We start from the raw sequence: 22,574 nt of genomic DNA on the forward strand, positions 1-22,574 counted from the left end.
TGAACCTGAGACCTCCTGATACTTTTGACATTTGGAGCCAAGTTCAAAAAAATCAGGCACCACCCTTGTAAGTTATGAATTTTTTTGTCACACCGTATGTCCAGAGAAGAGAAGTGATAGATAATAAACATTAAAAATACCAAAAATTAACATACGTCTTGAAAAAACATGGGTCAGGGATATGACCTGAAAAACATTCTTACATTTTTTTAAACAACCGAGACGAAAAAATTATCTGATATAACATCGTACTTAAAACAAGATAAGTAACATAACATGATCACAACAAAACGGTTACATCTTCTTCTCTTTGCACTTGTTTCTTCATGTTTTAATAGATTCTAAGATACATGCTAATAGACAACAATAAATTCTGAACACAACGAAGAACATGTATCAGTTGAATATATATATATATATATATATATATATATATATAGGGTTGGGTTCACGTGAGACCAATGGTTTTTCGTGAGACCCGTAAGACCAATTTATGTTCATTGATCAAATTTATGAATTAATGATCTAATGGTTGCAAAGTTGCAAGGTGGCAATTTCGTAATTAGTGAGAAGTCTCATGACGTTTATAAATGTTCAGATCTGACGATTGTAGATCTAATCCAAAGGTTGAGAATTGGTCTTACGGGTCTCACGAAAAACCATTGGTCTCACATGATCCCAAATTTATATATATATATATATATATATATATATATATATATATATATATATATGAAAGGAAAATAAACCAGTTAAAAACTATAAAATGAGTGTTTTGTACATTGAATTCTCAACGTACATCAGATTGCATTGGGACTTATTGTTGATGGTTGAATTATATGTAATAATATGCTGTTTTCTTCTTGTTGGAGGTACCCGAACCACACAAAATCCTAAAAAGAGAAAGAAAAATTGTATGGCGTTCTACATCAAGTAAAAAACGTAATCTAACAAAACATTAGCTACCGTCAAACAAAAAACGTTACATAGCAATAAAATATGTAAAATAATAATAGTAAATATGTATTTGGTTTATTTCTATAAACATGAAATAGATAAAGTATTATTAGGATGTGTTACAGAAAAAAATTAACCGAAAATCGAACCGGATAAGAATCCTTATTCGGTTAACTGAACCGTTTAACCCAAAAACCAAATAATCTGAAACCGTTTAACCCAAATATCATTCGGTTAGGATGAGTTATTCGGTTTCAGTTACTTTTTACAGCCCTAAATACAAGATATATCATGTGTTCAATCTCATGCCCCCAGTAGACTAATCTACTGAGTGAGTCAAAAAATCTCTGCTCGTATTGGTGTTTCTGGAGGCACATTACATGCAGGATCGGTTGAAATTACTGATAATTAACCTTTTTTTGTCCAAATATTGTTTTCAAAATATTCCAAAATAAGAGGTTGTTTGTTCACCTTTTAATAGTTTTATTAAGAAGCAACATCTGAATCGTTAAGAGGTGAATCTTGTTTGGCAAAAAAAAGTATGTCTCTTAATGGTTTTAAAACCCAATGATTTTTTTATCCTAGATCTCCCCTAATTTCATTGTACACAATTGCCAAACAATTATATTTTATTTTACACTATATCATGAGAGTCTCTTAATTATTCTGACCACTTAATCATTCTACACCAAACCATTCAACAATTACCAAACAACCACTAAAAATGAATTTTTTTCCCTGGCACTATTTAAAGTTTAAGCCACAAGCGACTCGTCGAGCCGCAACAGAGGAAAGTAGGTTTAACACAAGCTACAGAAAACGACTTGTATCGATAAATCTTGGTTACCTCTGTTGCAACCTTCAATCTCGAAGGTACTTCCAATCAATTCAACTTTCTCAGATTCATCTGTGCTAATTTCTGCTGTTTATTTTCCATTCTGATTGTTGTTTGTGAGTTAAATTTATGGTTAATTTCGTTTTCCCAAGTAAACAAATTAGGGTTCTTCGTATGCATAGAGCTATGTATTTTCTGAAATTTATCTAGTGTTTGTTTGGTTTATTCATTTCAGAATTTTTTCAATGTTCTTTTCAATTTGAATTTTAGTTCGAGTGTTTCAATTAATAGATATTGTGTTATATACATTGATATACCTCGATTTTATGATGTTCTTTTTGAAGAAAAGTTTATGTGAGAATGATTAGCATTGTTGTATCAGATTTATGTTGCTATTAACGGTTTTGAGGCTGGTGTATATCTGTGAAATTGGTTTAATATAATGCATTTGTGTTTGTTGTCACGATGTAATGTTCATGTTCCTGACGCCTGTTTATTGTTGTTGAATAGACGGATTTTGAATCAGAGATCACTCAGATTTGATAAATATGGCAGAGGAAGGAAATCAAATTGAGGTGAAGGATGAAACCCCGGATGTAAGTACCGATTGGTGTTTTATTTCTCTTTTTTTTTTTTAGTTTGTATTTGATGGCTGTAATGCAGTTGTACCGACTCATTGCCATCTTCATGTCTGTTTCTTCATGACATGTGTTTCGCTGTTACTTTGGCAAATATTTATAGTGCCTTTGTGATACATGAATGTTGGTCTCTTTTGATTGTAATGACAGGAGACATGTGATCTGAAGTTTATGCTACTTACATGTTGTTGTTGAAACTCCCTTTTTACACGCGGTTTTATTTGTTGATGAACCTGCTTATGCACTTTCTGAAAGCTGAACATGTGTGAAACGCACTTATTGGAGCAGGGTGAAATATTGAACCAACTACTCTTACGTTTGAACTCAATGAGTGATTTTGTTTTCTTCAAATGAAGATTATGATGAATTAAGACGTGTTAATTCATGGGCGAATCTAGAATCACTATTCTAATTTCATTAACCCGTTTCAACTTTGTAATAAATTATTTTATTGTATGCATTAGCACACAACCCAAAAAGAATTCTAGTGATCTTAAACCAAGATATACTTCTGTTAATTCACAAAATTGATGTCTCTTCCCCCATTAGTAATTTTTACAACTTTCAACAAGCACAAAACAATAAACATGTATGTGAATGTGGTTGCTAATAAGTTTTGGATAAAAAAACTACATGGAAAAATCCATGTAGAAAATAAAAATAAGATAAAATCTCAGTTAATTATAGAATCGGATGATAATATCCAATTGCGATAAAATGGCAAGACAGTTCTTTGATTTGCTTATAGGATGGACATATTTTGCTTCATCACTTGAGCCGAATTTAAGATTCAACTGCAATTGTACAATGTTGAAAACTGTTGCCAAATCATGCTCACACTAAGGAGATTTTGTTGATGAGAAATTAAGTGGATTGGTGTTTTTTTCATTGTTAGATGTATTACATTTCTTTTTATTTTATTGCTGCTTCGTAGTATATCTTTTAATTGAATGTTGTAGGGACTTACTTTCATCCTTGAGTGTGTGCACAAGAAGACACTTGTTGTGTCATTAACAATGTAGATATCTAACAAGGGAACAAAATACAATTTAAACACTACTTGTCCCAATGAATGTCTAAATGTATTGTATTTGATATAATTTATTTTCCCACAAATATGGGTGTTCAGTTTGCTAGTATGGCATATCCAAATCCAAGTAACTGTTGTCACTTGAATTTTTTATATATTGATGCAGCTAGCACCATTTGACCCCACAAAAAAGAAGAAGAAAAAGAAAGTCGTCATTCAAGATCCAGCTGACGATTCTGTGGAACAGTTGGTTGAGAAAACTGAGAGCTTATCAGGTAAACTAATTGACCTTCTGAGTTTTCTGAAGTTATGTTGTGTATGTTTTACTTTATAGATTTTGTTATCATTGAGTTCTAATCAGGGCAAAACTTGGTATGCAGTCTCTGAAGGTCTTGAACCTACATTTACTGGTTTGAAAAAGAAGAAGAAGAAACAGGTTAGTTTTAGGTACAAACAGATATGTGCAAAGAAAGATCTGTGCAAATGCCTAACGTGAGATTCTTATGATTGTTTTAGGTACAAACAGATCTCTTGGAGGATGACAAAGAAAATGCTGAGGAAGATGTAGATTGTAAGTAGCTCTGTTAATTAACTTATTTCCTTCCATATGTCTTTTTCTCTTGGATAAAATGAGGATGTTTTTCTGTTACCTTAGATCCTACTGGAGAGGACGAGGAAGGAGAAGGAATTGTCTTGGAACAACAAAAACTTCCATGGGAAGGGACAGATCGTGATTACAAGTACGAGGAGGTATGCAATATTCTGTAGCTCAAATATATTTATGGTATTGCATCTTAAGAGTCACCTATAATATAAGTCCATGTTTCATTTTGTTGTTCCTTTTGTTGGTACAGTTACTAATTCTTGTAATCTAAATTTGTTCAGCTTCTGGGTCGAGTCTTCCATATTCTTCGTGAGAACAATCCTGAGCTTGCTGGAGACAGAAGGAGAACAGTCATGAGGCCGCCACAAGTTCTTCGTGAAGGAACAAAGAAAACCGTTTTTGTGAACTTTATGGATCTTTGCAAATCGTATGGCCAACCTATTGACTTTTTAGTTTACGGTTAATGGTGATGCCCTTATCTGCTCCCCCCCGGCGAGATTTCTCTCCGGTTCAGTGGATGCCCGATAGATTAATTGACACTGTTATGCATTGTATCAGAATTTATAATATGCTTTCAGTTTCCATTGCTAAGTTCTCTCTTTTTTGTTCTCTAGGATGCATAGACAGCCAGAGCATGCCATGACTTTCTTGCTTGCTGAATTGGGTACAAGTGGATCACTTGATGGGCAGCAAAGATTGGTAGTGAAGGGTAGATTTGCACCCAAGAACTTTGAAGGGATTCTGCGGCGATATGTCAGTAAGTTACTTGTCAGAAACTCATGCGTTTGTGTCTCCAGATACCAGTAGTAAAGACAGTTTGGAATTTAAGTTTGTTTCCTTTCATTTATCCATGTTTGACTTTGAAGCTGTTTTTATCTTCACTTAGCTAGTTCATATGATATGTTTTCCATTGCTATTTTGTTGCTTGGAAATGAGAATTAGAGCATGACGATGCCTTGTATGCATGTCACTAAAAAATGGAGTTATGCAGCCATTTTTGCTGATAAGTTTCATTTACAGATGAGTATGTCATCTGCAATGGTTGCAAGAGCCCAGATACGATTCTTTCAAAGGAGAACCGTCTTTTCTTTCTCAGATGCGAGAAGGTACATTGCAATACTTAATATCTCCTCCCCCCGGGCGACTGTTATCCTGCATTTATAGGCATGTGATTCTGGATGCATTCATAAAGAAACTATCTGTAACTATTACATACTCCCTCTGTCCCAAAATAAGTGTCCAAATTTATATTTTTCTTTGTCCCAAATAAATGTCCACTTTGAAAAGTAAGTGTCCACTTTCCCATTCTACCCTTAATTATGAGATGGAAGAAATTTCTCTTTCTATTATTTAGGGGAAAAAGGTGTCATTTAGCTAATTACACATCCCTAAACTTGTGTGTCATTTATTTTGGGACGAAGGTGTCTATTATATATCGTACGGCCATGTAGATAGAATTAGGTTTACCTATTCATCAAGGCCTGTGACCATCTGAAATGCTCCTACACCATCTGCTTTTTTAGTTTCAAGAAAAGAAACTGCGTAGATTTACCTATTCCACCAATATTGTTCATTTCTTATTTTAAAAGAAAATGAGAGGAAAATAAATAAAGGCCAAAATACTCATTTAATGGATGGATGGGTGCTCACGGCTCGGATTGATCGGTTTGGAGCCGTTTTAACAACCCAACCCAATGTTGGCGGTTTGAAAATTTTCAACCCAACCCAATCCAAACAAAAGTTCAACCCAACCCAACCCGTTCGAGTTGATCGGGTTGTGTTTAAACAATGTAAAATCACATAACAAATAAAGGAAACTTTCCTTTCAAATACGACCGACCATTCAAGATAACATGCAAGTTCATCAAATATTTAGATATTACAATAAAAATGTTTAAACCAAATGATAATACATCAATCAACAACAATAGTTTTAGACGTTTCCAACCCCGATGCTTTCGCTTTCTTGATGTTGAGGTTGGTCACGTCATGATTGTCATCTACAATTCAAAGCTAAAGTTAAGGTCTGGTTCATCGGGTTGTCGGGTTGGTTGGGTTTTTTTGGGCCTTACCCGATTCCAACCCAATAAGGTCGGGTTGGCTAATTTTTTTATCGATCATGCATCGGGTTACCTCGGGTTGGTTTTTTTTAAAATTCGGGTTGGGTTGGTCGGCTTCATCGGGTTTTTGAGCACCCCAAGATGGAAGTACCAAATCCGAGTGAAAATGCAAACCACAATGGAAAATTGGAATAAGAAAACTGTGGGACTAAACCATGAAAATTGAGAAATTACAGGGACCGAATTATATTTTACTCTGTCTGATTTTTCTTTTAGTTTGCTTGTTGCATGGGTAAAATAGATGACCCCTATACAAGGAGGATATTATCGGTGGTGCTACACTTCTGTTTACTGTCTAGGCTGATCTCCTTTGATCTTTTTTACTAGGTTAAGAGTTAGTAACATTCTATAACCAAGAGAGATAAGGCTCGTGTCGTGGCAAACAAAAGTTTTACGTATATCCATTACTTTGAGAGAGAAGGCTAAACATTTCATAGGCTTTTTGAAATGATTGATTATAAGGCCGTTCTATTAATTTAACGAGGTGTGAACCCCTTCCTTTTTTTCTTGATATCCATTGTACGAGAACTAATATTTATATCCCATATGAGGCTTGAAAGAACATGCCTATGTCTGTCATGTAATTGTTTATATGAGATCCATGGTATAGAAATGTAGAAGTTTCCATGCTGTAAATGTTCTACTCACCCTGTCCCAAAATAAATGTTCACAATAAAAAAGGCACACCGATTTAGAAATGTGTAATTATTACACTTTTTCTTTAACTAAATGGATTTACCTTTAATAACACAGGGACTTGTGAATTTTTCCATCTCGTAATTAAGGATAGAATTGAAAAATAGGCACTTACTTTTGAAAGAAGACACTCATTTTGCGAAAAACTGAAATAGAAACGTGGATAATTATTTTGGGACGCAAGGAGTTGTTTATATGCTACTTATTTTATCCAGGAAAGTTGGTATCAATAGGCAATAAGAAATCATTTTACGTCACTACTCCCTCACTTGTACATAATTCTTGGCCACCTTATAGTCTTTGACAAAGGTTCTTTCTTTGCTTCATAGTGTGGTTCTGGGAGATCCGTTGCTCAAATCAAGGCTGGTTTCGTGGCTCGTGTTGGCCGTAGAAAGGCTGGAACCTAATTTTGCTCAATAATCTACTTCTTCAATGGAAAGAGGACGGATACAACCGTATTATGCAAGACACATTCAAATGGCAGAAAAGGTAAAATTCTCTTGAGTGCTAAACTGTGTTATCTCATAATAAGCTTTGTACTAATACAAATTACGTAGAGGATGCACCTCGTAGTACTTTCTCTTATTTGGGTCTATACACTTTTATCGGCCGTAGTTTTATCAAACAGAGTCGGCTTATTGATTATGACAAACTTTCTAACTTCTGTGACATTCCTTACTGGTCCTCATTGCAAATGCTAGATGTAAAATAGGGCCAAAAAGGCCATAGCACAAAGTGTTGTAATGACTGATGTAGTTGTGCCACTACCTCCATTACCTTGATGCAAGCTTGTCCCACTGAAACCTGCAGTTGGTTAGAACCGTATGATAGTGTTAGTTATTGTGCCCAAACGACGAATAGTGCTTAGGGTGCATTTGGTACGTGGGATAATTCACAGGATAGTACAAAAGATTGTAATTATTATATGAACCGCTATTTGTGGACCGCTATAGACCGCTTTACCATCGCGATAATTGCTATATCAAATCACGGTCCTGATCGCTGCTATTTCAAGATTTTGACCACTATGACAGCATAGGGCTGGACTAAACGTGACCTCAGTGGGACAAAACTGCATTTTTTCTTTCCCACCAAAATAGGTGGAAAAATCAGTGAGATGAGACAAGATTGGTAAATTACTAAACTATCCATGTCAAGCTAAAACCTTAAAGTCTTCCAAAATTCTTTCAACCGCCAACCGAACTCTCACCGTCCAGTTTCGTCCGTGCACGAAACGCAGTGTTAAAAGAACACACCTTACACATGATACTAGAGTACATGTCATGTGGCCCATCATACGTAGGGAGATGTCTTTCTTAAGCATATATGTCGTTTGAAACATGTTAAATGTTAGGATATGTGGAACCCTTTTGAATCTTTTATCTAAAGAGCTCTTATAGAGAGAGAAGGAAACTTCTTGCATATATGCACGTTTGATGGTCTGTGTCTAGCTAATGTAGGACTCCAACATGCCCTCTCAAACGGGGCGAAAGAGTATATCAAGCACCCTAGGTGGTGCTAGACGGACTCCTATACCATGTTAGGATATGTGAAACGCTTTTGAATCCTCCTCTAAAACAGCCCCTATAGAGTGAGGGATCCAAGCTTTTTGGTGATGGGGAGCGGAACTCGGGAGAAATCTTGGCAGGGGTCATGAACAATGAACTTTGAGTAAATTCTTTGAGTGTAACTTTTTTTTCCAGGTTTTGAAGGGGGGCCAATTGACCCCCCCCCCCCCCCCTAGTCTAGCTGTGGATCTACCCCCTATATAGGATTGGTGGTTTGTGTCTAGCTGATACTGATATGAGACTCCAACATTAAGTAATAAGCACTGGTTATTCGAGGATGAGAAGAGAGGGGGGAGACCTTGTGCGCATCCGCTGATGATGGTGTCGTTGAGGTTCTTGATAGTAGCTTTGTTCTCAAACTTGAAGTCGTCTTTAACGTACCAAACACATTTCAGGACGGCTTGGGTGTGTTGTGCACAACCTCCGTCACAAAATGCTAGCGTCTCACTTGCACTTATGTTCAACCATCCGTCTATTTTAAGCGTGAAGTTTCCCGGGCAATCTGAAGACACCTGCATAGATCGTGTCTCTTTTATGAGCGAATATGAAAGGTACCCGAGAATGAATAAATACCATGTGGGTGTACCATAGATGGTGCTTAAACATGTGGCGATTAGTTAGAACCAGATCAACTGTGGTGGTCTGGGTTCGAAGGTAGCTCAAGTTTTGACCTTGATATTCTACGTCTCTAGATGCATAAAAAACCCAAGCCTGAAGTCGGCTTAGCCTAAAAAAGGTTCAAGCCTATCAAGCATGAGCCTAGAGGCCCTAGACTAAGCAAGGTCTGGTGCAGGCCCAGGCTTAAAGCCTGAACAGGCTAACCTTTTTCTAAAGCCCGAAAAAGCCTGGAAAAACCTGTCTGTGAAAACTTGATCGGGCCTATTTTTGCACCTATAGCCTGGCCTGGTTTTGTTTTTCAACTGAAAACGGGCTTGGGATCTTCGAAAATGATTACTATTGAGACATTTATTTATTGTATTCCCATCGATAAGAAATTTTGAAACTAATTATTTAAGAAAGAGTGAATAATATTGTATTAAATAGATAAGCTCTTGGAATTGAACTGATTTTTTTGGAAGGTTTTAAATTTTGATTCTTGATTTTGGAGAATTTGTTGGAGATCTTATTAGATTCAGAAATATGAATAAAGAACGGTGTTCTTTTATGTTTGAAAGGATGAAAAATCAGTTGGTAAGGCTAAAAATTAAAATAGAACTGTAAACACTTATCGAGTATAAAGAAGGAGAAAACTTACATTCTGTAGGCAGTAGTATGCACTGAGACGTTGTATAAAAGGTGCAAGATTAACATTGTATATCGGGTTGATTTCACCTGAAATAAAACAACAAATGAACCATTAGTATAAGAGCATTTCGACACACAAAAGCCTTTTCTGCACTTCTTTTCACATCATTGTTAACTCGATAAAAATAAGAACTACTATAAAACTTCACAATGACACTGATCAATGATAACCTCCTTCGTGGGTCTCGTATACTATTTCAACATCAATCATACAGATAAAAAAAATTCAAAAAGTATATTAAAAAAAACTAATAAAAATATTATTTTACACAAAATTGAAGACAAGAATCAAGGTTCTTGTAAATAAACTGTAGAAATACAGATGATTTATAAAAACTCTATCTGATGATAGATTGTATAAGTCATTATATTTTTTATTTATAAGAACCTTCCATTAAAAATACTGTAAAAATGATAACTAAATATGTAAGACTGAAGTAAAAAGAGTGTATTTACTAAATGCATTGGAATTGGGAATTTGAAGGAAACCCCATAAAAACAACCCAATGAAGATAAGCATTTGTGAATTCTTCATATTTGATGTGATTTAATTTGGTGGAAAAGATTTTGGAATGAATTTATAGTTGGAAAATGGTATAAGAGATAAACGATGGTATCACCAATTTGTTCACTATAAACAATGGGATAACCTTAGTATATCCCCTCAACATTTGACATAAACAAGACACGTTTGTTTCATAAACCAAATCCTTTAGTCACTAAAACATTAAATATTTAAAAACTGATTATTTAGAGATATCACTTTAAGTTTTTGTAGTTTTGAAAAACCAGTATTAGAGCAAAAGATCTAGTGAATTCCCTTGGATAGAACTTCGGCATTCAAAACATTTTACAATAATGAAATGTCACTTATGGAAATACCATAACAAATATCAAAGCATATTCCCATCATACGAACATTGCAGAGCGTTTGTAGCCACACCATCACACCCTTGTGACGTTCAATCAAGGCCCCAGTAGATGTCTATCCAATGTACGTTAGAAAGAAATTCAACACGCACAGATGATCACTCCCAAGAGATATTGCTATCTCAAGGTACCCTACGCCCATTATGCAGTTCCACATACCCCCACATAACCACATATAGCTCAACAATACCAAAAGGTACAATATGGTAAAATTTACAATAAAGCCATCAATGTGTAAAACCATAATCGGTGCTTAAAATCATTTATGAATGATCACAAGTTCATAAAATCAATATAAGAGAACTAACCTAATGCCCCGCACCTCACCACAAGCCTAATGACTAAATAAGCTTAAACCAAATGCCTGAATTAACCAACATAAAAATGGTGTTAAACCACCTTAAACATCTAAAAAAAACTTATTAATATCTATAAAGAAATCCCCTAAAACAAAGCCTCGAACCTATCCTGAAACAAGAAACGAAGAAAAATTGACGAGGCATGAAACAATGTCTGACATGACTTGTGTCGTAACTAAAATCACGCCCAAAAGTTTCGAGAGAACCACATACTCATATTTCTCTTTTCTCTCTAATGCTCTCTAAAGCCGTCAACACCAAATGAGGAGGAAACGAGGGATTACTCCCTTTATTTMCTTATTTACCGAATCAGTCTCTGAAAGACACAGAAGTTTACACCCACACCTCTAGACGCTTGTAAATTACCAAATAGGAAGGTGAGGGCTATTACAATACCTCCTCCTTAAATGAATTCCGTCCCCGTGAATTCCATCGGCAAACAATGCGGAAATTTGGATCTCATCTCCAACTGGAACTCCCAATTTGCCTCTTGACCCCTACGAAATCACCATTGCACCTTTACGCGACCAATTTCTTTGTTTCTCTTCTATTTGCACCTCCTGCAAAGGTATTGCCATATCGACCTCCGACAAACGTTTCCTTAAATTCGAGACGTAAAACAAATATCCCGCAACTGGTGAGGTAGATCCAATTTTATACGCCACTTCTCCGACTTGTTCGATAATTGCAAACAACCCAATATAACGTAAGCTCACCCTTCTTTCCGAAACACACCACTCTCTTCCATAGAGATATTTTTAGCATCACATTGTCCCCGACTTGGAATTTGATGTCCTTACGCCTTCTATCCGCGTAACTCTTTTATCTGTCCTGAGCGAACTTCAATCTCTCTCGGATCTGAACACTTTTATCAACAGTCAATTCGACAATTTCAGTTGGTTTCCTGTTATACTTGTATTGGTTTTTAATATATATATTTTCCTGTTGTTTTTTCAGGGGGAAAAAAAAGATTTAGATTTTTATAAAGACTTTAAGTCACGTGAGAATTTTTTTATTTTCGTGAGATACATGAAATAATAAATGCTACGTTATATTTTGTGAAGGCGGTAACCTTCATGTGCACTTAAAAATGTGTATTGAATATTTACCGTGAATGTGGTAACTTCAACGTCCATAATATAAAATTATATTCAATAGTTTCATATAAAACACATGTTACATACTTTTCGCATGAAAATGAGTGTTATTTACGGACCCAACTCCTCTGAAAAATATGCAAAAATCTGTTTTTACTTTGAGATCTAAGAGCATCTCAAACAACTATGTTATAATTCAAAATTATTTTAAAATCAAAATGTTTAAAAATAATTACATTCAACTCTAACAACTACAAATTCAGAATTTTGCGCATTTTTCAAATTTTTTTTTTGTATTTTAGTATAGTTGTTGAAAGAAAAAAAAAATAAGAAATTGACCAAATTAAGGGTTGTTTACTAAACGTTTACCCAATAAGTACTTACTGGGCAATTTTCCTAACTGAATGAACATGACAAGAACCAAGAATCTTACCCGGTAAGAGCGATGATAAGGATGAAGAGTCTTACACGGTAAGTGAGGATGACGACTCTTACTCGGGTAAACACTTACCAGGTAAATTGTTGCATATGATACGTTTTGATGTACTACAGTCTTATTCGATAAAATAAATTATAGTGTTGACTCTTACTGTGAACACTTACCGGGTAAGCATTTGGGTATACGGCCCTTTAGCCATTTTAGTTGATCATTTTCACTTTTTAGCCAAATTTTTTTATGTTTAACCAAAATAACTAAGATTTTGCAATTGCTTTTTTCACAACTTACGAAAAGTACTTTTTTATGAATAACAAATGATTCTAGTGGTTAATTTCACAAGCTAATAAAGAGATTTTGCAAACTAAACAGATATATTGTAACTGCAAGCCATCTCCTCCATTCCGCAAGTCCTCGAGCAAATTTCACAAGTTGACACGACTAGAATCATATTTAATTCAGAAAAATATGTTTCGTAAGTTATGAAAATAACACTTGTTTAAACCACAAGGGTGGTGCCTGATTGGTTTGAGCTTGGCTCCAAAGGTCAAAAGTGTCATGAGATCCCAAGTTCAAATCCAATGAAAAACAAAAATCCCCTTGTGGCCACGGAGGTTCAAATGCGATTGACTCCGGATTACGTGCAAAGCAGGTGGTCGTCCTGAGATTAGTTGGATCACATAACGGGTTGGATATCCAGGTTAATAAAAAAAACACTTGTGAAATCTTGGGTATTTTGATCAAGTTGAAAAAGGTTGGCTAAAAATTGAAAATGTTAATACAAAACGACTATTTTGATCAATTTCCATAAAAATGGGGGGAAAACCTTCAAAAATCCATTGGATATGCTCGGCTTATTATCATAAATAACCGTTAGTCCACGTCATAAAGCACTTTTTCTTACGGCTTTTAACATTTTTTGATGCATCAAAGATAAAAAGTAGGCCCAACGTAAGTGTTACCTCGTGGGTAAATGTTTACTGGGTAAATTGTTGCATACAATATCATTTTAATGTACTACAATCTTACCGGATAAAATAAATTATAGTGTTAACTCCTAATGATAAGTGTTTACCGGATAAGCATTTAGATTAACGGGTTGTAGAATATTTTGTAAAAAAGGATTAAAGGATCTGCAAAATCTGCTGCAATATCGCCATTCCATCAATCCCTCACCACTTTCCTTTCTTTCAAAATTAGAATCTCAAATCAAACATCTTTCTTTCTTTCCGTTTTGATGATGATGATGATGATGATGAATTGATGATGATGATGATGAATTGATGATGATGATGATGATGATGATACCTTGCCATCTCCATTCATCTTCCTGAATCTGAAAAAACCTTCAATTTGATACTGTCATGGTGTAATCTCTTCATTCAAAACCAACAAAAATGATTGTTTCCCATCAAACCCCAAATGGCCAAAATGTCGAATCGTGGAATGACCAAAAAGTTCTTGATTTCAGAAATGGATCGAAGTGTGAAACGGATGTTGCAATTGATTGAAGAAGAAGGTGATTCATTCGCCAAAAAAGCCGAAATCTATTACCAGAAGCGACCATTACTCGTAGCTCAGGTCGAAGATTTCTACGGGATGTTCAGATTATTAGCTGAACGTATCGAAAACCCCGCCCCCGGCGACGTAAAACGGACAGTTCCGACGGATCTCCGCAAGCAAAACTCCGGCGGCATCTCCGACTTCTGTTCTGAACCACCTTCTAGAATGCACTCTCCTACGGACAACCGACTCACCCGTCGCTTATCCGGAACTCGACCCGGTGGGTTCGATTTCATCGGAAACAAAGATGGCGACGAAAATTGGATGATGGAATCGGAATCGGATTCCGATGATTCATCCATTTTTAATTATTCGAGTGCATCGACGTATCCCAGTTACAGACGATTGCGAAGAAGAATCAACGAATTGGAATCTGAGCTTAGAAGGGTTCAGATCATACAAGAAGTAAATGGTGTTGCATCGTTGCAGGAAGAACTTCGTCTTGTGAAGGATAAGCTCCGATCATCGGAAGAACAGATCGGAAAACTAAAACTGAAGCTTGCCGAGAAATACGAATCGCAACGATCCAATGATAAGGATTCCAAAACTTCTTCCGTATGTAACGATTCCGATAGGGTTTATGGTTCCGATCAAAGCGAAAACAGAGATGTTTCGAAGCTCGAAGCTCAAATTTCACGATATAAGTCGAGTTTAACGGAACGTGATCAAGAAATCTTGAAGCTTCGAAACCAGGTGACGAATCTGTTGAAAGAACGAGCGTTCAGAATCAAAGAATGGGGATTACAGCATGAAATGGGGATGAAGAGAACCGAAATCGAAGACGAAATGGGACTCAAGAAAACCGAATTGGAAGACGAAATCGAGGAATTGAAGATCGAGAGAGATGGGTTAGTTGCGAAAGTGAGTGATTTGGAAGAAGAAATGAGTTTGAAAGATGATCAAATCGAGCATATGCACCAACGTTTGCAGAAACTTCAATCGCAGTACGAGAAATCAAGCCGGTCGATCGAGGAGTTGGGGTGTCGGAGTCGAGAACTCGAGCAGGTGATCGAAAAACAGCAGGAGATGATCGAAGAAGCAGCTGAAGATAAGCGACAAGCGGTGCGACAGTTGTGTATTACGCTCGAGCATTATCGGAACGCGTATCAAATGCTACGACAAGATCTTAAGGAACAAAGGAAACCGGTTAAGTTTCGGTCTTCCGGGGCCCTTTAGCTGAATCAAGTCGTTTTTACAAACTAACATTCTAACGTTTTTTAATCGAGGTCTAACATGAAGAATATGGTTTGCAGCTCTTCCCCTTTGTATAAAAACCACGGTCGTGTTTCGGTAGAGATGGCGAAATTGGGTCCGACCCGGCTTGAGACTGATTTGTTATAGCTCAAGGGTTCGAGACTGATTACACATTTTACGGAATTTCAAAGGCCCGATTAGAGAACGGGACCGGCTCAGGACCATTCACCAGGCCTATATTGGTCCTAGGATTTTTAATCGAGATCGGGCGGCCTGATTTTGAAGGGACTAATTCGGGACCGGTTCGGCTCGGGACTGATTTTGGCCATCTACGGTTGTTTCAATATGAGATATAAAGAATTGCCTCCAAAAATTTTGGGCCTAATTACAAATGTTTTTACTTTTAACTGATGAGACGAATGATCGTGTAAGAATAGGAGATAAGGTGAGAAGCGTAATAAGGAATCTGGACTTTCGGTCTCTTCTAATCTCACCCCACCTATGAATTACGTTTATCATGGGAATTGATCCAGTGTATCTAGGTGCACCGCATTAGAATTGATTTTCAATTAAGATTGATCAAATGGTGTAGATCATTTCTTATCATTCTCAACATAACTTCTATTTTCATTGAAATCCAACACTTAAATAGGATTTAACATCTAGATCAATTATACATGTTTTAACCCGATTATAATGTTTTAGGTTTCTACTCTTTAGCCGATCTGGCAATTTCCGAATTCTGCTTTCAAATGATGTTATAAAAATGATTCTATTTAAGTAAATATATTTTTGTTTTTTAAATTTATGTGTTATGAACTTGTTGGGTCACCTATTGATTTGGTGATAACCTACCGGGCATGTCTCACTATCATATCAACACTTAGTAGTTATCGGTTTATTTGTACATTGGTTTCTTGGTACATACTTAAAGCTCTTGGCAAAATCGAAGACTAGTCGATGGAAGACAGAAGTTCACCGGTGTGTAAACCCCTCAACCAAGACACTTATATATAGTGTTTAGAAGGCAAAAAATACAAAAAAAAAAGGCCAAAAAAAGGTGATAAACGGCTAGTTTTTTTGAAAAATAACGGCTACATTTTTTTAAAAAAGGTAATTTTTTAAAAAATCGGGCCGCAGTCCCATAACTGGTACCGGTCCCGCGAAACACCCCAGGTACATAACTGGTCCCAGAATTTAGTCCTATAACCGGTCCTTACTGATCCCGGATCGGGCCGGGCCGGTTTGGCCATCACTACTGTACTGTGTCTAAAGAAAAACTTAGTGTTTTTCATTAGTGTTGTTCTTGTAAGTTCTTTTATGCATAAGATTATTTATGTTAGGTTATCATTTTCTTCTTCTGCAACAATCTGCATTGTATCTCTATGTGTTAATTCTTGATATACATCAATAAGAATTAAAAAGTTGAAAAAAATTTATATAATTGTATTCAACCACTTCCCTTATATAATTACTTTCTATTTAACGTCATCACATTCGATGACCAACGAAACTTTATATTTACCTTTATTTAATATCCTTCATATGGTTTTTCCAACTCCTTTAGAATGAAAAACTAGTGATTTAATCAGTATTTTTACGATCGTTGAAATAACAGACTCCTTTTATATAAGTTATTTTTACAAACTAAACTTGTAATATTCTGTAGTATTCTTTCATTTCAGATCTAATATAAAGAATACTGCTCCCGATTATCTTTGGGCCCACGTCTCATATTTTATAACTAATTTTTTTTATAACGTATGTTGGATTCCTTTGAATTTTTTTCCCGTATTAAAATAAACGAGTAAACTGTGTGCTTTTCGTCCTTATGATTTGTTACAAAATTCTGGGTTTAGCTTCTTTGTTCTTTAAATTACGTTTTTCGTCTCCGTGTTTTACAATTAAGTATCTCTTTCATCGTTTAGACAAACTTCAGCAAACCATAGGGACCAAAAACAAAATTTTAGCAAACCATAGGGACCAAAAACAAAATTTTAGCAAACCATAGGGACCAAAAACAAAATTTTAGCAAACCATAGGGTTCGCGCCAGGTAGGGGTCGAACCTACGACCTTCTGCTTAGGAAACAGACGCTCTATCCACTGAGCTACAGGCGCTGTTGTTTATTACCAGCATCAATAAATCTAAAATATTATTATAAATTTAGAAATATGAAAAATCACTTTTATTTGAATATTTGAATTTACAAGTTTTTTTCTTTGCATTAAAAACCGTTAAACATCTCATGTGTTATTTGAAAACTCAAAATTTGAATAAAATGACAAGTTTTCATATATGTAACTTAAAGTTGTTATAAAACCAGTACCAACCCGAAAAATATTGATACTAGTTAAATTGGTATCAAGTATAGTTGATTAGTAAACCATAAGGGTGGAGTCTGATTGGCTTGAGCTTGGCTTCAAAGGTCAAAAGTACCAGGAGGTCACAAGTTCAAATCCAATAAGGAATAAAAATCCCTTTTTGTGGCCACGGAGGTTCTATTGCGGTGACTTCGGACTATCTGCAAAGCAGGTGGTCGCACTGGGATTAGTCCGCTCGTATAGCGGGTTGGATATCCAGGTTAATAAAAAAAAGTATAGTTGATTAGTATACAATATAAAATTTCACATACCAATTATAATTGATTAATATATATATATATATATATATATATATATATAACTTGGTACAATAACAACTTCATAAATAATTGATCTTTAATATTCCATTTTCATGTAAGAATATGTATTACAAAAGCAAATAATCAAAGTGTTTTTTGGTATTGCAAATTAAAATGAGAGAACTGCTATACATGATTCAACCCGTTAAGAAGTCCCGAGGTGTATGCGAACCCGCTCTACCTTCCCGACATAATGAACGAACATTTAGAAGTTTTAGAGGCATACCTGCTTTAAATTGATATGTTTTTCCTTAAGTTAATAAAAAGTGGTTACAACCTACTGATAAATCATTACGTGGTCGTATTGTATGTTGCAAGTTCATATCCCTTTTACCACTTTTTATATTTTGGAAAAATGTAGAAAAGAGAAAAAGAAATCTAATTAAGGAGCCGTTTACTAAACACTTACTTGGTAAGTGCTTACCGGGTAAATTTCCTTATCGGATGAACATGAGAAATGCCAAGAATCTTACCTGGTAAGAGCAATGAAAAGCATAGAGAGTCTTACCCAGTAAGTAAGAATGACGACTCTTACCCAGTAACTTGTTGCATTCAATATGTTTTGATGTACTAAAATCTTATGTATCAAAATAAATATAATGTTGAATTCTATCGGTAAGCACTTACCGGGTAAGCATTTAGGTAAACGACACCTAAGTATTGCAAACAGCCATGATATGTCATTTATAATGAAACCGTACTTTTATAATTAATATTAAGTTTTATTTTGTAGTATACTTATTATTTTGTACATCTGCTTGAAAAAGATTCAAGATATTGTAAGGATATTTCTAACAAATATGTTATATTTTCTCTCTGTTCTTCCAAATTTGGAAAAAGATTCATTCTTTTTTTTTTCTATTTCAGATAAGAGTTTAGCAGTGCAATGTCCTAATCAGATGCCTAGTGGAATGATCAAAGCCGATGATCGTAAGCTACGTCCTCCATCACGATCCCAGTAACCCCGAATACTTTTGTCTGTAAATATTGCACAATTTTGCAAAGAATAGCCCACTTGTTTTATAATTCAAAAAAAAATCTTATATAAATACTACTATAGCACCAGTATTTTCAATCTTATCAATACTGATATCCTCAAAACCTTAGTTGCACAAACTTTTTTCAAATCTCTAAGATTATAAAACAACATAGCTATTGGAGATGTTCTAAGAGCATTTCCAAGAGCTATGCTATAATTTTTTTTAAAAATAGAGTATCAAAAATAAAATCTCTAAAAAATTACATCCGGTAACTACTTTATTTTAACAATTATATCATAAGTTGGATTCCATCGAGAAAAATAGTTAAGGTGAGAAGCGTAATAAGAGATCTCCACCCTTATATGCACATTAGGATGAGATGCACCAGACCAATCCCGTTATCAAACATGATTCATTAGTGGGTTAGAGATTAAAGGTGATCACGGATTCAGATCCCTTCTTACGATTATCACCTTAATTATCTTTCTCACACGATCATTCGATTTATATTTTTATTTTGTCTACCTTTTTTTATTTTTATTATTTCTTATATTTTTACGTTTTGTATTTCTATGGGCTGAATATGAAAAGTCAAGTGTAGTTTTAGAAAAGAAAAGAAAAGGTCAGAGGTTGGTGACATGACAGAACTATTTAATAAAAAAAAAGATTTATGAAAATTTTATTTGGAATGTTGAATTTTTCTTGAAGTAGATAATATTTATACAAGAAAAATATAACAAATAAATTTATACATCCTTCTCACCTTTGGTAAGATTTGAACCTCTGGTCTTTTAGGAAGCAAAAGACTCACATACCGCTAGCTCAAAGGCCATTTGGTTAAAATTTTCATTTAGTTGTTAAAACGTTATAATAAATCTATTAGAACAAAATAAATAATAAAAAAGTCTTAAAATATTTATGTAAAATAATATGACTACTAAGCCGTTTCTGAGGTTTTTGATGCCATGTCAGAAGATGTTAAAAAAAATGTTCTGATGCCTATTTTTTAAGCAAATGAAATGACGAAAGATACGATTTTACTAAAGAGTTTGGAACTTAGTCAAGCTAGGCAGCTCAACCATACGCCGAATTTTATTAATTAAAATGAATAATACAAAGGGGGACATAAAAACCAAAACACCAAATTACAAAATATAAATATATCACCTAAAACGATGTCTTCGTGCACTTATTGAAGCAAAAATATCAATTACTTTTTAATATTCAAAATTCGCTGAAAATTTACTTTCGATACTCAAAATTGCTAACTTGTTTAGCCTTACTTGACTCATGGTAGACCACAAATATGACTTCAATAACTTTAGCTTTGAAAAAGATAAATGTTGACATTTTGACACCAAATTCACTAGAAACCATTGACAAGTAAACTTTAATTTCATCTTTTTAAGACTAGTTATAATATTGGACAACAAGTCAACAACAAATACCATAAGAGAGTTTGTATCAATTGGAAATACAATGAATATATAATGTCAAAATTAATCAATTAAATGTTACTATGTTGGAATTTAGAAACAAAATCATACCTTGGTTTCAGAAACAATGCATCAACTTCTACAGTTCCACTTCCAGTTCCAGAATCCAGATATGAAGAAATACAAATTCAATCGACTGTATCTAGATTTGAAGGGTTGAGATTTGAGAAACAGTGAAGGATTGAGATTTTGAGAATTTAATCAACAATCGTGTATTCGAGTATATATAGTCGGGCAGTCAGCAATGCATCGACTGATCATCAAGATTGATCCATCGTCCCATGGACAGTCGTTAGACTCATTAATTACCGTTAATCGTCTTCCTCTGGAATTGGAACGTCATCGTCGAAAATGGAAAAAGTCGAACACTCAAAGAACAATAAAAATTGTCAATTTCAAATCGTCAAAGCCAATCGTCTTGTGATCTGTGATACGTCTATCCTATGGTCAATGATTCAAGTTCTTCGGTTTGTTATTAACAGGTCTGGTCAGTTGGGCCGCTGTTTATAATTAAAGTCCGTGTCTTGAATTATTAAGCCTCAAAACCCAAAACTAATACTATATAATTGCAGAACTAGTGACTTTTGGATAGTCTTGAGAAAAATGGTTAGGAGGCCAATTTAGTTATAGAATATGGTCATTTGGATCAATTTCTCTTTATTTAAAATCCTTTTTAACGTTGAAATCAAAAGGTTCCAAAAAAAAAAACGTAAGGCATAGAGACGATGTAAGCTTTAGATCTACGGTTAGACCATCATGTTTTTCAAGACATAATTTATAGAGACAAACCATTGAATTATATATATATAGACTTGAATAATGTGAGATCAATATGTTTTTGTGAGACCATTTTTTTATACTTGAAACTTCATAGTAAAACACTATGAAAGTAACCTTCACAATGTTTTTGCTGTGAAGGTTCAGATTTTTTTACCTTCACAATATTTTCTTTTGAGGTCTCATGGGTCTCACGAAAATAGATTGATCTCACTTGAACCAACCCTATATACATATACATATACATATACATATACATATACATATACATATACGTATACATATAGGTGTAGAGAAAAACCGTAAAAAATAAAAAACCGAAAAACTTAATCGTTAGAGTAATAAATTCAATTGATGTGGCCCTGGAGTAAAGGGAAGTGCATATCTGGGATGTTTGAACAAGAAATAAAGGCTTTGTACCAACCGGAGTTTTTATTTTTAAATTGAAAAATCTACTACCCCTTATTTTTAATCAAAAAAATACGAAATATGATCAAAATTTAAACGAAACAAATGCATGAAAATTTATATTTTTCTCGTTAATTTGACATGTGTGTGTGTAAACATATTTTCATTCGTTTTTTCGTGGCTTTTTGGTTTTCTATTTATTTAACGTTTTCCCCTGAACCGGCCCTATATATATATATATATATATATATATGTGTGTGTGTGTGTGTGAATGTTCAAACGAGAATACCTCTATGTTATGAAAACGCAAAAACATTCTTATCATGTGTGATAATACACGTGAGGGAAATTTGTGGTGTGTGGATGACGTATCCTGCGACCTAGGTCGCACCAAAGGTCATTTGCATCTCTGATATAGTATTACATGTGATAGATTATAATATTAAATCAATAACACCTTTATCACATGTGATAATACACGTGAGAGTTCAAGCGCTGCACGTGCGACTTGGCCCACAACCTCGTTCGCGCCAAAGGTCATCCGAGTCTTTGATTTAGTATCAAATGTGATAAAAATATAGTATCACGTATATTTGATTATAGTAAGAAGGGTAATCTTACATTCTCGTAAAGTGAAGGTATTCTCATTTGAACCCTTTCTTATATGCACACACATACACACACACACACACACACACACATATATATATATATATATATATATATATATAGGGGTTGGTTCAAATAGAAACCAACCATATGGTACAAACTATGTGAACCGATCTTGATCATTCATTTTATCATCAAACGGTTATTATTAAATGAGATTAAATAAACAATAATTTAATTTATGTATTAATTGATATGTGTATGAACAATTGTTCAAAGGTTAAATTGGT

General features: G+C 34.7%; 3 protein-coding genes and 1 non-coding gene across 4 annotated transcripts; 2 read left to right on the forward strand and 2 right to left on the reverse strand.

Moving 5' to 3' along the window:
* The first annotated feature begins 1,729 nt into the window (after positions 1 to 1,729).
* LOC112518003 (eukaryotic translation initiation factor 2 subunit beta-like) lies at positions 1,730 to 7,549 on the forward strand. The gene is made up of 10 exons (XM_025125491.1): positions 1,730 to 1,830; positions 2,303 to 2,388; positions 3,627 to 3,735; positions 3,841 to 3,896; positions 3,977 to 4,031; positions 4,116 to 4,210; positions 4,346 to 4,491; positions 4,679 to 4,821; positions 5,085 to 5,170; positions 7,210 to 7,549. Exons 2-10 carry the CDS (start codon positions 2,341 to 2,343, stop codon positions 7,285 to 7,287), a joined length of 816 nt encoding a protein of 271 aa, XP_024981259.1. The 5' UTR covers positions 1,730 to 1,830; positions 2,303 to 2,340; the 3' UTR covers positions 7,288 to 7,549.
* On the reverse strand, positions 7,444 to 10,296 carry LOC112518004. Its single transcript, XM_025125492.1, has 4 exons — positions 10,210 to 10,296; positions 9,704 to 9,780; positions 8,747 to 8,960; positions 7,444 to 7,684 (listed from the first exon to the last, which is right to left on the reverse strand). The coding sequence occupies exons 1-4, from the start codon at positions 10,286 to 10,288 to the stop codon at positions 7,578 to 7,580; spliced, it is 477 nt and encodes a 158-aa protein (XP_024981260.1). The 5' UTR covers positions 10,289 to 10,296; the 3' UTR covers positions 7,444 to 7,577.
* Positions 10,297 to 14,006: 3,710 nt separating this feature from the next.
* Positions 14,007 to 15,314, forward strand: LOC112517868 (protein NETWORKED 4A-like). Its single transcript, XM_025125239.1, has one exon. It carries the CDS (start codon positions 14,007 to 14,009, stop codon positions 15,312 to 15,314), a length of 1,308 nt encoding a protein of 435 aa, XP_024981007.1.
* A 2,064-nt stretch (positions 15,315 to 17,378) lies between these two features.
* On the reverse strand, positions 17,379 to 17,451 carry TRNAR-CCU. The gene has a single exon. It is a non-coding gene; the product is annotated as a tRNA-Arg (tRNA).
* Positions 17,452 to 22,574: the final 5,123 nt, after the last annotated feature.

The sequence above is a fragment of the Cynara cardunculus genome, assembly GCF_001531365.2.
Source record: "Cynara cardunculus var. scolymus isolate 2C chromosome LG 9, CcrdV1, whole genome shotgun sequence".
NCBI lineage: Eukaryota > Viridiplantae > Streptophyta > Magnoliopsida > Asterales > Asteraceae > Cynara > Cynara cardunculus.

Bases quoted from the DNA above. Each gene is read 5' to 3' on its own strand.
- LOC112518003 (XM_025125491.1), top strand. From the start codon at position 2,341: ATGGCAGAGGAAGGAAATCAAATTGAGGTGAAGGATGAAACCCCGGAT. The intron at 4,211-4,345 runs GTATGCAATATT...AAATTTGTTCAG, and splicing joins GTGATTACAAGTACGAGGAG to CTTCTGGGTCGAGTCTTCCA. The intron at 4,822-5,084 runs GTAAGTTACTTG...TTTCATTTACAG, and splicing joins GATTCTGCGGCGATATGTCA to ATGAGTATGTCATCTGCAAT.
- LOC112517868 (XM_025125239.1), top strand. From the start codon at position 14,007: ATGTCGAATCGTGGAATGACCAAAAAGTTCTTGATTTCAGAAATGGAT.
- LOC112518004 (XM_025125492.1), bottom strand. From the start codon at position 10,288: ATGAAGAATTCACAAATGCTTATCTTCATTGGGTTGTTTTTATGGGGT. The intron at 8,961-9,703 runs GTAAGTTTTCTC...CGATCTATGCAG, and splicing joins CATACTACTGCCTACAGAAT to GTGTCTTCAGATTGCCCGGG. The intron at 7,685-8,746 runs GTCTCCCCCCTC...AACCAACTGCAG, and splicing joins CATCAGCGGATGCGCACAAG to GTTTCAGTGGGACAAGCTTG.